Source organism: Penicillium brevicompactum, assembly GCF_028827555.1.
Source record: "Penicillium brevicompactum strain IBT 35665 chromosome Unknown utg000009l_segment0_segment0, whole genome shotgun sequence".
NCBI lineage: Eukaryota > Fungi > Ascomycota > Eurotiomycetes > Eurotiales > Aspergillaceae > Penicillium > Penicillium brevicompactum.
Window position 1 is genome coordinate 1,478,115 of NW_026623212.1, and position 14,940 is coordinate 1,493,054.

General features: G+C 50.3%; 6 protein-coding genes across 6 annotated transcripts; 2 read left to right on the forward strand and 4 right to left on the reverse strand.

Annotated features, from left to right (window-relative positions):
• Positions 1–1,133: 1,133 nt before the first annotated feature.
• Positions 1,134–1,873, reverse strand: N7506_012005 (Hpt domain-containing protein; the record flags this gene model as incomplete). Its single annotated transcript, XM_056961296.1, has 3 exons — positions 1,134–1,563; positions 1,624–1,787; positions 1,841–1,873. 3 exons carry the CDS (start codon positions 1,871–1,873, stop codon positions 1,134–1,136), a joined length of 627 nt encoding a protein of 208 aa, XP_056805830.1.
• A 3,778-nt stretch (positions 1,874–5,651) lies between these two features.
• Positions 5,652–6,428, forward strand: N7506_012006 (protein tyrosine phosphatase-like domain-containing protein; the record flags this gene model as incomplete). The annotated part of the gene is made up of 3 exons (XM_056961297.1): positions 5,652–6,112; positions 6,166–6,305; positions 6,355–6,428. 3 exons carry the CDS (start codon positions 5,652–5,654, stop codon positions 6,426–6,428), a joined length of 675 nt encoding a protein of 224 aa, XP_056805831.1.
• A 618-nt stretch (positions 6,429–7,046) lies between these two features.
• Positions 7,047–8,309, reverse strand: N7506_012007 (adaptin-binding domain-containing protein; the record flags this gene model as incomplete). Its single annotated transcript, XM_056961298.1, has 3 exons — positions 7,047–7,126; positions 7,187–7,495; positions 7,559–8,309. The coding sequence occupies 3 exons, from the start codon at positions 8,307–8,309 to the stop codon at positions 7,047–7,049; spliced, it is 1,140 nt and encodes a 379-aa protein (XP_056805832.1).
• Positions 8,310–8,908: 599 nt separating this feature from the next.
• Positions 8,909–9,618, reverse strand: N7506_012008 (putative small nuclear ribonucleoprotein SmD3; the record flags this gene model as incomplete). The annotated part of the gene is made up of 4 exons (XM_056961299.1): positions 8,909–9,014; positions 9,132–9,261; positions 9,376–9,436; positions 9,562–9,618. 4 exons carry the CDS (start codon positions 9,616–9,618, stop codon positions 8,909–8,911), a joined length of 354 nt encoding a protein of 117 aa, XP_056805833.1.
• Positions 9,619–9,926: 308 nt separating this feature from the next.
• N7506_012009 (phosphatidylglycerophosphatase) lies at positions 9,927–10,652 on the forward strand (the record flags this gene model as incomplete). Its single annotated transcript, XM_056961300.1, has 1 exon — positions 9,927–10,652. The coding sequence occupies one exon, from the start codon at positions 9,927–9,929 to the stop codon at positions 10,650–10,652; it is 726 nt and encodes a 241-aa protein (XP_056805834.1).
• Positions 10,653–11,453: 801 nt separating this feature from the next.
• On the reverse strand, positions 11,454–13,358 carry N7506_012010 (homeobox domain-containing protein; the record flags this gene model as incomplete). The annotated part of the gene is made up of 3 exons (XM_056961301.1): positions 11,454–12,727; positions 12,792–12,991; positions 13,048–13,358. 3 exons carry the CDS (start codon positions 13,356–13,358, stop codon positions 11,454–11,456), a joined length of 1,785 nt encoding a protein of 594 aa, XP_056805835.1.
• Positions 13,359–14,940: the final 1,582 nt, after the last annotated feature.

The window sequence follows — 14,940 nt, forward strand, 5'->3', positions numbered from 1 at the left end:
ATGGTAGTAGAAGGTCTATTGGGTCTGGGTTTCCGCATCGTGGCAAGGAAGTAGTGGGAGGACAACACCACAACCCCAGAGCAATGCTAATGGCGTACAATCATGAGTGTCCATAAACCTCCCGGTCATCGATGCAGCTGTAACTCCACCAAAAAGCACACAAAGCATCGAACGTGCACCGTCCCCGTCTACAATGCAAGTCGCCGACCTTCGTTTACATCCCATCATCATCTTTGCGACGGCAGATGCAGACACGGAAGGCAACACACGGTAGACCACGGACAATCAGAACAGAGCCCAGGTCTATCGTATCAACAGACCCAGTGCAGAACCTTGGAAGTTTGATGGCTGAAGCTTTTCCGCTGATTCCTAGTGGTAAGAGAGGAAAAATGAGAATATTCTCAAAAGTCGGGCTGTCTTCGGACCATAATGAGTAGTTCAGGTGCGCCAATCAATAAGCCGCCGATCGATCGATCGCCAAATGCTCAACTTCGATAAGGTTGACCATCACTCCCTAATCGGAACCAGGGGGGATAAAATAAAGACTAGGTTGTCCGGGGACCCCAGGCCCACGCAAGTGGCTGAAAGAAGAAGCTTTCTTTGGGGCGCCACAATACCATCGTATGCAGGATCCATAAGAGACCAAAAAAGATCCCAGAAAATAGCAGAGATCGACTAATGCTTGTTTTTCTCAGCCTCGATTTGGAGCCGCGCGTGGTGTTTCCAACATGTAGCTCACACTACGAGGTATTGTCGATCTGATATTGATATTGATGTCTGTGGTTCATTGATGCGACTACTGTGGTAATGCATGAAAGGCGCGAAAAACAAAAATAGCAAAGAGGAATGACATGATACTCGGATTTTCCGCGTCTCGGTATTGTTCAAGACTCCTCGGAATCTTCACGATTCTCGCGCCTGCACCTACGTGAGAGACCAGGAATAGCCGCCCGCCCGTTTTCCCGGGTCGAAGGGATAGTATGTACGTCAAAGCCATAGGGGTAGAAGAGAGTGGGGGTAAAAGAGTCAAGGGAAAAAGGGTAAAGAAAAAGAAACAGCCATTTGCCATGCTCCATCCGTCGCTAAAAAGAAAAAGGGGAGGGTGGCAGGGTATCAACTGTCCTGTTTGACCACTATTTCGAGGTCTCCTTCTTATCCTCGGGCTCCTTGGATTCCTTGGATTCCTTGGACTCCTTGACCTCTTCCTTTGCCGCGGGCTTCTCTTCCGCCTTCTTCTCTTCCTTCGCTGCGGGCTTCTCTTCCGTCTTCTCTTCCTTCGCTGCGGGCTTCTCTTCCTTCTCCTCGGGTACTTCCTCGCCGTAGTATCGACGCAGAAGCTTCTCGACCTTGCGATAGGCAACCACAACTTCGTCGAGGGTCTTTTTGATGGCCTTCAGGGAGACCTCTTTATCGGGTTCGTCGATGGTGCCTGTCTCATCCTTGCCAGCGCCGAAATGCTGGATCTTCTCACAACCGTCCTTGACCTTAATCAGACCCAGGGTAGCAGATGAGCCCTTGAGGAAGTGGCCCAGGGCAGAGAGTTCGTCGAGGTTCTTGTCATCTCTGTTTTTGCTTAGCATACGTCATCGGACACGAAGACAGAAAAAAAGAGGGAAAACTCACATTTCCTTCTGGATCTTCTTGAAAGTGCTCTCGGCCTGGTCAAAGAAACCATAAACGATGCTCTTGCTGAAATCCCGGTCCTCCTCGTCGTCGTCCATTTCGAGGATCTGTTCGAATGTGCTCTCGTCGAGGATCGTGCTGTAGTCGGAAAGCTTGGGAGGGCCCTTTGCATGAAACTGTCAGCCGCATTTCCGTTGTCGATTCAGGCGAGACTTACCGAGTCGGCCTTTTTGGTTTCGGCTGGCGCCATGGTGTTTGTGTGTGTGGGGTGCGGGTGGTGGAAGTTCGAAAGAGTAGGAGCAACCTGAAGGCGAAAGACAGGTTGGAACGTGGCAATGTCCGATCTGATAATCTTGATAATCCAGATAAAATGGGTGGATCTCTGCTCGTAAAAATCCCGGTCAGTGTGACTTCATCGGATGAACCCTGTACTTCGAATGGAAGCGAGGAAAATCAATTGTGAAAAGCGAATAAAATCAATGATATAACAAAGACGTCAGAGTCGTGAGCAACAGCACAAAGTGCACATGTTGTCTTACAAAGCCAGAGTGTTACGGAACCAGGTACCACGGTAGCAAGGGTTGTCGGGGAAGGACGTGTGGCGTAGAGTACGGCAATCACCAGATCGAATCTTATGCAACGAGGCTGATGTGCAGATACCGGACCAGACTACCTGGTAAGTCACGACCGAGGGGGGTATGAGGTATCAGGTGCAATGAAGATCAGAGGGGAGTTGAGGGGAGGTATGAAGCATGCCGCATATGACCACGCCACAGTCCTTGTCCAAGCCAAGGCCAGTGTCTTGCAATAGCTGCAGACTTGGATGGAAAGCTCCATGGAAGAGATATAGGAAGGAAGAGTAAGATCAAACGAAAAGGATCAAGGTGATCAATCGCGAAAGGTTTCGAGCAGCGAGGGGCACAGAAATGTTCATCCCACCTTTTAACTTTTTTTTTTTTTCGAGGGCCCGAGATCGAGTCTCACCGAAATAGAACGACCAAAGGAGAATCCGGAGTAGCAAAACCCAAAGGGAAGAAAAAGAAAAAGAGGGCGAAAGGGGGGGTTGATTAAGAGGGGAGAAGAGGAAGAGGGGCGGAGAAGAAGATTATCGGCACTCACACTTGCACGGTTGGGGCTTCCGCTAGATGAAAATTATAAGTTATTTAAACCACCACCTCCCAGCCTTAAATATTAGGGAAAAGTCTATCTGTGCGAATTACTTCCTGAATCATTTCTTTTCTATACAGATCTCTTTTTAATTTATTTTCGGTATTCAAGTTTTTGATCACCGTCAGGGCTTCATGTTGGCGCATGTCCGAAAGGTTTGATTGCACAACTCGACTAGGCGATATATTATTAGCTACAATTTATATCATGGGTTCTTATTGGGCTCAGGTCTCGACAGATGGTATCTTGTTGTGTCCATTTTCTGTTTAGCCTCCGTGGGTGCAGTCAAACATCCGAGTGATGCTTTCTTTTTCCCCCCACCATCCATATCAGCGTCGACGAAAGGGGATCTGTGGATGAACATGAGTAGAAGTATATGTCTGAGGTCGTCATGATTTTCAGCCTCATGTCGAACTGGTCCTGAAACCATTGAACCCGTCGTCGGGCGAAAAGCCGTTCATGAAGGGCGGCACTCCAGTGGAGTATCATGATCACAGCCAACTGCTCCACCGGAAGGAAAAGGCGCAAAATTGATCGGGATAACCCCTCGCCGACCTGTAGCTGTACCAAAACAGTACATGGGTGGGGACAGATAGGGTAATAAAAAAAATACCGACACGTTTTCTGTCCGCAATGGGCCCAAAGAACGCTGGAGAATGGCAGCGGCAGACCAGTGAGTCGACATCATCGGGGCGCCGATCCCAGTAACGAACGTCATTGGGGTCTTTCCCGAATGTTGGGATGGTCACACGTGGAACCGTCGACAAACCATGAGGGCTTGGGCTGATCAAGTGGTTTCAGGAGAGCCGTTTGTGAAGGATTTGTATATATCTTCGCGATATGGATACTCTTGGGGACTCTGGAGCCCCCTAAGATAGGTCAAAAGTCAGAAATTTCACTCCGTGGTGTCATAGCAAACCGTTAGCCGTAAAGGGAGGGGGAAAGACGTAATGAAACCGCCTTGCACAGCAGGGAAAAGCACGATCGTCTTGGGCCAAGTGCGCAGCGAGGGCCTGATTTAGTTGGTCTGGACCCTCGAGGACCGTGTCCAACCCGGAATACTTCCTTTTTTTTGTTGCATGAATACATGTAATTCTCTGACATGCTCCGTGGGAGACACCTGAACCGTCCGTGTGGGATCGCATGGCTCCACGGCTCCTTTTTTTCCTTTTTCCCTCCCTTCCTTTCTGGCCGTGAAGGTAGCAAAGGGTGTAATATTGGTATCAAAGACACGAGCGGTTATGCTGTCACCGATGACGCTGGATGTTTATTAATTCCTTTTTTTTCCTCCTTTTCTCTTTTTTTTTGCTTCCGGGGACGTTGCTTTTTGCGGGATCGAGAATTCCGAGGGATATGTGGCAGGTCGTATCGGCTGGCTCACTGAGAATGAAAATGCATCGCGCGTTGCAGCCCACATTGATTTATATAGAGATTGGGGCATTTGTGCAGTTTCTCCCTTTTCCACCAAATTTGTACGAAGTGGTCGTCACCGAATGACGTCCACCAATGAGATCATTTGAGGGTTGCCATGACATCATCATGATGGGGCCCAAATCAGCCTTCCCAGCCGCTGATGTCATCAGCCCCTGTGTGTAACGTAATTACGCACTTCGGCACTTGAATACCTTCAAACATCAGACCATCTGCAATACTCGTGAAGGGCATGTCTTTGTACGGAGCTCTCTGTACGGAGTACTCCGCACGTCGTGCAAGATATCCACATCACGTCATATGGGACATCGGAGTATGCAAATGGAAGAGGCTTTAATGCAGGGCACATACAAATGCCCAGGTGTTGCCCATGATGTCAGATCATACAAGAGCCATTGCTGTATACGGATTAACTACTACAAGTAGTACGCAAAATCACAGTACACTGTGCAGGCAATGACATCAACCTCGAAGCCCGAGAATCAAATTAGCCTTCAACTTCGGTAATTAAACCGTGCAGCCCAAGACCCAGAGATTCATGCCGAAGTACATAAGAACAAGGATGCCAAGTTCCACCTATAGTTGCATAGCGCAAGCACTCAATACCCGCGGACGGTCCATGCAGAGGCCAATTCCCCCGAGATGAACTCCTTCGATGCGAATCGGCTCATGTTCAGCACGGGACCAATAAACCTGAATAAACCTGACCTCGAACCCACCTTCTGAACAGCATGGCCGATCTTAGAACCGCTCATACCCCGAATAAACCCATGTCCACAGGAAAATACGAGAATGCAGCTTGTCTCAGTAGTCCAACTAGATCATGCAGTGGGATCATAGGGTTACCTAGTCTGCTTACGGAGTAGGGAGTACATCGCGGTATCCTATAGTAACCGACACCTGCAATGGAAGCATTCCGCTTGGCCAGTTTGGGCAATCGATGGGCTGCAAGCTGCGGGCTGAACAAATCACACCGATGACTCCTCGACAGGGAACATCAACATCGAAGAGGCTTGCAGGAAAACAGAAGCCCGGATCCGATGCCCCTGCCACGGGTCATATTCGGCAATCATAAAGGTACTGACTCCGTAGTTGTGGAGAGAGTTGATGGACAAGTACCTCGCAGTATATTAACATAGCGACAAGAGAACCTGGGATCATGAAACGCAAACTGAATCAAGAGAGATTAGATGTAGATCACCAACGATATGGAGAACCAAAAGATCATACCCCAGACTCAGCAAACCTTCCCCACCGATCATCCTTTGGAGATTTGTTCCTTTCTTCCAGAATCATTCTGCTTAGTCATCCTCAACCTCGGCTGATGGTCATTTCCCAACGAAATCATCAACAACAGCAATTCTTGACGAATTACTGAAAAGATCATCACCAATTGCTTTCTGAAGCTTCGAAATTCCCATCCTCCGCCAATGGCCTCCAAACCAGCCTCCCGCGGCCCCGCCGGCATCACAAGAGCCTACCTCTTCACCTACAACACCCTCAACCTCCTCGCCTGGGGTGGCTGCGTCGCATACGCCGCTTCCCTCCTCCCCGCCAATATCAACAACCTACCCAATGTCTTCAGTCTGACATTCACCCCGCTGCTAGCGACGCAATCCCTCGCCCTCCTGGAGGTCGTCCACAGCGTCGTGGGACTCGTGCGCGCCCCGTTCATGACGACCGCCATGCAGGTCGCTAGTCGATTGCTGCTAGTCTGGGGAATCATGGCTCAGTTCGGAGGACAGATTGTCGGTGCGCGAAGCACCCAGCTTGGCGACTATGCGTATCTGGGCTGTGTGGCTGCTTGGGGTATTACGGAGGTCATTCGTTATGGATTCTTTGCTATTACTTTGTCTGGGAACTCGGTGCCTAGCTGGTGGACTTGGTTGCGGTAGGTTTTTCTTGTCTAGAGTGGTTTTGGAGTCTTGTTACTGATCTTTGCAGATACAATACCTTTTATATCCTCTATCCGATTGGTATCACCAGTGAGTGCACACTTATTGTGCAGGCTCTTGGCCCTGCTGGTGATTTGAACCCGCTTTTCCAATATGCGCTGGTTGCTATTCTGGTTATCTACGTGCCTGGTATGTTATTGGAGTGTTTTCACTTGCTGTTTCATGGCTGACTTATTAGGCTCTTATATTCTGTACACGCACATGATTGCCCAGCGCCGCAAGGTTCTGCGAGGCAAGCAGCGTGCCGATTAGACTTGCCTTTGGTGGGTTTGACGAAGCGTTGTCTTGAGATGGCCACGAGCTTGGGTTTGAGCATCGTGGCGATACAAAACTATGTCCAAACCTGGAGTGGATTGGATGAGATGTAATTATTACTAGCTTTACTAATTGCTGCCTTGGAAGGTAAATAGACTTTATTTGAGAGTATTCTTGCTGGCTGGTGCCATTGATAGCTAGACTTCATATGATATTGGATCATATCAATATGGTCAGTATTCTTCGTGTACGAAGTACGCAATGTGCTCGGCCATGACTTAAGGTAACCTCCAAGGTTGCTTATGGCTTCCAAAGTTGGGGCTTGGATACATTCCCATTTTCGACAGTCCACATACATCGCAAGCTCGATGGAAATCGAGTGTTCCGTGGCAGAGCCACGGCTTTCAAGGTTCCCAAGGTCCTAACACTCCAGGTCAAGATTATGGTGGGGCTTCGAGACCATCACAGATAGCATCGTGTCCGTTGAAATGTCGTCTTTAATCTGAATTGCGATTTCATCCAAGCTCAAATATTGATGCACATGAGTGTATAGGTCCGGTGCTCATCTATCAGAACTGCTCAGAATAAATCCTAGCATTGATCGAAACAATCATATCACAGCTCGCGCATGATATCCTGTATCGCCTTGGCCGCGAATCTTTTCCTCTCGGCCTCGGGCAGGTCAGACCCCATATCTAAACCCGAGTCAGCAAAGTTCCAATGGAATGGTTTCATCAGTCCACCGGTAATCATACCTCTGATTGTCTGCATACGCATCATTAGCGACTCCATAGACTCGACATCGAGCTCGCCATCGTCAGCATTGGGGCCATCCTCATCCTCATCTGCACCATCACCACCCCCACGCTCAATCGCCATGCGCAAGCCAAACATCTCACGCTCAAGCTCATGGACTTCACTACCAAACCCACGAGAGTTGCTCACTCCCAAGAGCTTATCCTCGAGATCATCTTCAGCATCGGAATCATCCTCAATCTCAGCACTGGTCATAGTCCAGTCATGGGTCTCGAGAACTTCTTTGATCCTCGGCATACCCTCTCGTTCTAATAATATTGATATCAGCATAAGCACGAGTATAATCCAGATCCAGATATAGAGCAACAAACCTCCATATTGATTCCTCGTCTCTTCACCCCCCTCTTTCGGATCCCACTCAATAACCTCCCACCCCAGCAATCCCATATCATAAAATTGATCTTCCCACCAGCTAACAGACAACGGCACCACATCCCCAAGATCATCACCCAAATCACCCCCAAGATCCGACTCATTCGAAGTAGTTTTCGATCCCGAGCTAGAAGACACTTTCCTAGGCCCTACCAGAACGAAAACACCAGAGACATCACCAACACCACCACGATCTTCATCAATCTTCTCTTTCACAGCGCCGATACCGCGCATTACATCGCGCAATGCGCGAACATCCTCTCGCCCCGAAAGATCATTTGAATCCGTGTTCGGCGGACCTGTCTCAGGCGCATGAGCGCAAACAAGTAATGCGCCAACAGCCTCGCGCACGATTTGAGCTTCTTCACTCAGAAAGTCGGTCTTCCATTGTTCTTTCGTGTCTGATAAAGGGATCTCATCGACCCAGACTGGGACTTCGGTGTTGTAGTATTTTGTTTCGAGGCGGAGGGGACTGTGAGTTGTGTAGCCGGCGAAAGAGGGTGCGGCTGCTGGGTCCTCTAGTTGTGGGGGGTTGGTGATTGGGACTCCGGTCAGGGAATCGAGGAGAGGAGGAATTATTGTGAGGGATTGGGTTGGTGGAGAGAGGATTAGGAGGCGTCGAGGGTTGGAGATGGTTTTGGCTTTTGGCTTTGTCGTTGGCGCTGCGGGGTTGTTTGATGAAGAGGCCATTTGGGGCGATTGGGCCTGGGTTCTGTGTATAGGGGGCGCTTAAGGGAAATATTGGCCTCGTGGATTGGGAGTTGGCAAGCTCTATGTTCGAGATATAGGTCGACGTTCGTAGTGAGTGTGGTGAAGCGGAAAGTTGCTCCCCGCACCAAAAAAACGGTTGGCAGTGGGTTTGTTCATAGCGCCAGGTGCTTTTTCGGTTTACGTTATGGCCAATCGTTCTAGAACCAAGATATTTCAGAGTATTTAGATTGCACAGGATATGCTTTGGACTTTATCGGTTATGGTGCTACGTATAAGCTCCTGGTGTCGAGTGTAGGCACCTTGCAGCCCAATCCAGACTCGTTGATAACTTCCACATATAGATAGCTTCCCAGATCCCAAACTGAAAAGCTAGGCTTCGGCCCATCGGCGAATGTATGTCGGGTATTGATTCATAATTGGATTGAACGATGATAAGACGAAGCTCCTGAAAGCCGACATTTTAAGACTCGGCAAAGACCAAGCCCGAATAGATTTACCCTGACCAAAGAAAAAACACAAAAGAAGAACGCCAACCACTCGGAGTCCGCGAGGCCTTATAACTGTGACTTCTTTCACATTCAACCCCGACCGCGCTGGCCACGCGCACGCTGCACAGTGGCCTTACCACGCGCCAAACCGACACCGCGCCCGCGCTGGCCTCGTGAACGGAACATGGGAGCATTACTAGAAATGAGAAAGATCCGTTAGCGGGTATTCCAATGACAAAAGCTTTGCACTGCGTGTATGTTGCATCGAGCATCGAGCATCGCCTTGACCAGGCTGCTGTTATCAGAAACGTACCGGAGCATGTCGGGGACAATGAAGAATCGCACGTGGCTGCCGCGAATGTAGACCTGATCGAGATGGGAGACACGGCCGTCGCGGGCGGTCACAGTGATATCCTTGAGCTGAACGTTCATGTTGTCCTCGGCTGGAGAGCAGTCAGCATTTCATTCTGCGACGAAAGATCTTCCTCGGCTCTGTAGATCGACCCTTCTCAAAGAACCAGCCGTCCCATACACATCGGGGTATTTTGATCACACACCTTCCAAAAGCTTCCCCCGGTAGACGACACCGGATGTGATTTCGAGAGTCACGACATGACCCTACTGAATCGTTAGCTCTCTGTCGCACACTATTGAACTCCAGCTAGTCATATCATCTTGCAATGCGGCATAGCATTGCGATAGATTCAAGATCCCAGAGATCGCTTGGAGGGGAGGTAACGCACCTGCGCTTCGTTGAGGAGCTTGATCGGGATACCGATCGTGGAAGTGAGCTTGCCCATTTTGGCGAGTGTGTGACGGGGATTCGAGAATCAAGCAGACTAAAAGAAGGAGAATTGAACCACAGAAAGCTTCCCTCGCAAACAGGAAACAAGTGGAGTGAGGAGGTGGTGGATGGTGGGACGGGAGATGCAGAGAGAGGTGAGTTTTGCGGCTAACAATCTTTCCGCTTTGAGTCCTCACCAAACATCCACCTCCAACTTCACCAATTTTACAATTTCCACCAATTCCACCAAATGCACATACAATAATACACTTACATACCTACACCATCAGCACAGCTGGGCTCTACAGTTCCTCAAGATCCAACATGGCCGGATCCCCAAATTCAAATCTCAGAGGCTTCAACTACGCCGTCCAAACCCTCCTCAAACAACCCTCCCAATTCCTCCCTCACCTCACTATCCCAACTTTCACACACCTCCCCGAGAACCTTGGCCCGCATCTCATCAAAGGATCAGGATCAGGGGCCCCCAAGCGCATACCTTCAATCCGCGCCCTGGTACTGGATAAAGACAACACCCTCTGCGCCGCAAAGACAACAACCTTCCCACCAAACATCCTATCCAAGCTATCAGCCCTCCGCAACAGCCCAACATCCCCCTTTCAAACATCCACCAATCCAAATTCTATTCTGATTGTGTCGAATCGCGCCGGCAGCCACAGCACATTCGATAACGAAGTGCGAGATCTAGAAGGACAGCTTGCGCACCTACGGATTCCTGTTTTTCGGCTTCCGGCTGGCACGGAGAAGAAACCGTTTTGTGGGCAGGAGGTTGTGGCGTGGTTCCAAGAACGGGGTGTTGTTGAATCTGCCGATGAGATTGCGGTTGTAGGTGATCGGTTGGGGACGGATGTGCTAATGGCTGGGATGATGGGGTCTTGGAGTGTGTGGTGTAAGGAAGGAGTATTTGATATTGGGGAGGAGGGAAAGCCAGAGCGGAATGTGTTGGAGAAGATGGAGGTTTGGATTGAAAAGTTCTTGCGGAGGAGGGGAGTAGAGGCACCTCTGCCGAAAGGATGGGAGAAGGCTTGAATTTGAATGTAATATATTAGATACCCACTGTTGATAGCGATAGCATATTACCGATAATGAAGTTCTACTGGAAGTGGAATGCGATACAAAATGGACTGATATTCAGAGCGTAGGGTAAATTCCCCCAATGTCGTGTACCACCAAACGTGCAGAAAATATCACAACTCTGCGCTGGTTGTCGGACCCAAACAGGTGCCGAAGGGGCCGCTGTGCAAAACTGACTCCAAGAAGAAAGACCATTGTAACCACAAAATGAAGCGGGACTTGATCGTCCACTCGAACCAAAGAGGAAAAAAATAACAAAAAGGAAAATCGAGAGGAATGGAGTCGCAGTCCGAGTCGGTCTGTTTGGCATAACCACGTAAGAAAAATCAAAGTCCCGGTCAGAGATCAAAGAAGAGAATCAAAAAGAGCAAAAAAAGGGTAAAAAATGACCGGGTGCGAAGAAAAGACTGTTTTCAACCGGAGCAGCCGGGGAAACAGTAAGAAGAAGGGGAGGAAAAGAAGAAGAAGAAAAACGCTTTAGGACCGGCCCCAGAGAATTGAAAGGGTATTAATACAAGACACAAGGGTATGTCACGCAAGAAGAAAAAGAAACCCAAATCGCCAAGCCATCGCCAGCGAGACGAAAACCGTGTCGTCCGAGTGGTGGGTTTTGCCCAACGTCAAGACTCGAACGAACGAGAAGAAAGCAAACCCAAAATCCCAAACCCCAGCACAAGCGCCACATGCACTCCAGAAAAGGCCGTGAAACATCAATTGACAAAAGAGAAGACAGACTGATAGCTCATGGATGATGACTCATGAAGTAGGCAATCCCTGGGAGTTGATTTCATCCAGGTTGGTCATGTCATGGGCGTAATCTTTGTAGTCGCCCATTCCCGGCGAGGGATGGGACAGGCCGTGCATAGGTAGTTCAAAGGTAGGGTTTTCGTGAGAGACGAAGTTGACTTGGTGCTTCGAGTACATGTCCATGGAGAGGCTATCGTCGAAACCGGATTGCTGATCGTGCGAGAAGCCGTACAAGTCAGATGAACCGTGCGACATGTTTGACAGCGGCGGGGAGTGGTTGGCGATCAATGGGTCCGCAGGACTGACGCTGGAGTAAGGGGATGGAGCATGGGAGCCCATTGTCGAGGGCTCCGTTGATCCGCCGGAGACGAAGTTGAATTGCGGTGGCATGTTGGCGACAGGAGTGGAGTCGCCTTGACCGGCGCTGCTGAACATCGGGCTGGCAAAGTCAGATGGGGATCCGGTGGTCGTGGCGGACATTGGGTTTGTTCGGAAATCGAGTCCGTATCCCTGGGTATCGATTCGAAGGTCGGTAGGGAGGTGGTGGACGGACTGTGGCACGGGAGCATAGATTCCCGCCTCAGTGTGGTTGAATGGAGGAGGGGGAGGTGGTGGCACGTGGAAGGAAGACATGGGGCCTTGGAGAGTCGAGATGTCCACAGCGACGGGGACGGAGCGGCTTCGTTGGCGCTTGTGTCCGCGGGCTGGTGGCATGTTGAACCCTAAGTGGTTGCTGTCCTGGTACAGGTTCAAGTAAGGGGATACGGCAAACTGATTGGGCTGCGAGGCAGGTCGCTGGATGAATGGCGGGGACATTGCTGGCGGGGCCGCGAAGCTGTTGTTGTTGTAAGCCAGGCGGTTTTGGAAAGATTCCAAGGACACCAGCTTGGCAAGCTGAACGCTCAAGACCTTGGGATGGCCTCCCAGATGATGAACCATGATCTGGCTTGCTTGCTGCTCTTCGGTGAAATCACCACACTGGTAGAAGCCACCAGAGTTGGAAGAATCCATGTAGAAGTGCGGTGGGCGGTTCAGTTCGACGACCAGACCGCCTGGTCGAGGCGGCGCGCCATTGGGGCCAGGGTTGGGATCTCCAGTCTCCAGAGTGATGTTCTTGATATAGGCGAAAGGATACTCGATCTTGTAGCCGGCAGCATCGTTGTTGATGTAGTAGGTCATGCACGCCTTATCAGGCGAGTAGAACACAACCAGGTCCATGGCATTTTGCCCAATGCGCCGCCAGCTGCCGACGGTCAAGGATCGACAAGTGAAGTGAGAGATGACTGAAACCAAGTCAGCGTACTGAACATATCAAAGCAGGTGAGAGAATGGAAGGTGAGAACGTACCGACTTTGCCAGATGGGTTAGTTTCACTCGCGTACATGCTAGGGGGACCGTATGCACCGGCGCGGCCGAAGGGGTCTCTTGCCCCCGGCTTGTTTGGGTCGAACTGCATCGCAAGGTAATGGCGCATAGATTCAGGAATGGAATCACACCCTTCACCAGTTTCAATGCTCTTCTTGGCCAGCATCTTGATTTTAGCACGGCTATTGTTGAGTCAGTAAAGACGATCACTAGTGTAAGCATGAGCTGAAGGACCTACCGGTTCTGGAACCAAATCTGAACCGAACGCTCGGTCATGTTAATGTCCGATGCAATGCGCTCTCTGGTGGCCGCAGTTGGGGTTGGGTTCTTATTGAACTCCACCTCCAGAAGGACCAGTTGATCCTGAGTAGCCCGTTGGCGTTTGTTATTCTTCTGCTGCTGGGTCAAGGTGCTCTTGCGTGGGGGTCGGCGCGCGGAAGATTGGGCCGTGGCGCTCGAGGTCGAGGGGGACGGGGTCGAGTCCGGCGGCGAACAGGAGGCCGGCGCGGATGCGCCGGTTGGGTAATGCATGTCTGTCAACGAGGACATGTTTCCAAACAATCACGGATAAGCTCGCGCGATGCCGGTGTTGTGTTTGTGATGTTCAAAAGGCTTTTTTTTTGGTGTGTAGTGAGATTGTTGTTTTTTTTTCGTGATCGAAGAGAAGATGTGCAAAACAGTGACGATCCGGTCGACAGATGGTGAGGGTAGATGTGGTTGTATGGCGACAGATGGATGGTCTAAATGATCTCTCGAAGCAGCCTCAGGCGCGAGAGGATGTAATGAATGAAAGACTGGCGTAAGGATCGGGTCGCGTCCACGTCAGAGATTGGGGGGAGGTTGGGTGAAGGGCGCGTCGCAGAGGCGTCCAGCAACAAAACCAGAAAACGAGGGAAATAAGAAGGCTGGCCTAGGCAGCGGGAAAGAAGGGCAGGGGATTTGTGTGCACTCAATATATTGAGTGTATCGCACCCCAGGTTGAATCGATCAACGAGGCGGGAACGGGGAAGCCGATCTCGGGGTAAAAACGAAAGGAATAAAGAGCGGAGACGGTCGTCGTGAAAGAATGAAACGAACGACCTCAAACAAGAAACGAATGAAATTGGGCAAAAGGCTGAAGGGGAGAAAAGAGAGTAAGAGGTGGGTGAAGAAGTCAGGAGATGGCTGACTACGCATGGAGAACGGGACCAAGGAACTCTGCGGTGCAAAGCAATTCCCACTATTGGCACCTCGTGGACCTCCCCCCATTGTTTTTTTTCTTTTTTCCCTCTCTTTTTTCTTTTCTCTGGACTTTGGTTCTCTCTCGTTTACTGGTTCTCTCAAGGCCTCGATTCCGTTCTTTTTTTAGGGCCCCCCCTCCAGAACCACAGATCCTGCCTGATCAACGCAAATCCGGATTTGGGCCCCTGCGTTCGACCTGCATGTACCCAAGCCATCGTCACGGAGGTCTGGAGCAATAAGCGTACATTATTGAAGAGAGGGGTACGGAATAGTCCATACGTGATCTCCCCTTACTCGACTCGTACAATTGGGGGTATTTTGTATTTTGCATTTTGTATTTTGTCCTCCGTATTTTGCATTATTATTTGTTTCTGTCCAACGTTCTGTAACACTTCAGGAGAAGCCTGTCATGGGAATGGTGGCGTCGAACCACAGCCGGCAAACGCCCCCTCTCTCCCATCGACTACTCCGCGCTATCTCCTCCCCCTAAGACAATACTGAAGACGATGCTCCGGACAAATTTATCCTAGATCACGAACACGTGAGATTTTCGCGGGGAATCTGAAACCAGTGGTCTCGATCAATGAAATAAATTAAATCGACTTCATCTGCCCAGGGCTGTGTGTCAGGATAGCAAAAAGTCTGCCATAGTTCCCCCTGATTCGGCAATGGGGTCCCTGGGAGCCACTGTTGGTCGTCCACGGGTCCAGGGGCTCATCCAGTGGCCTCGGCCAATAAGCTTAGAGTTACACGTGCAGTCCCGTGGATTGGACATTCAGGTACCCGCCGCTCCGATGATTATGATTGGCTGCCGGCAGTGTGATGACCTGTCAATCCAAATCCCGACTGCTCTTGGGCCTTCTTCGGTTTATACTCCGAGTTGAGGCCGGAAGGATCTACTGCGTTGTTG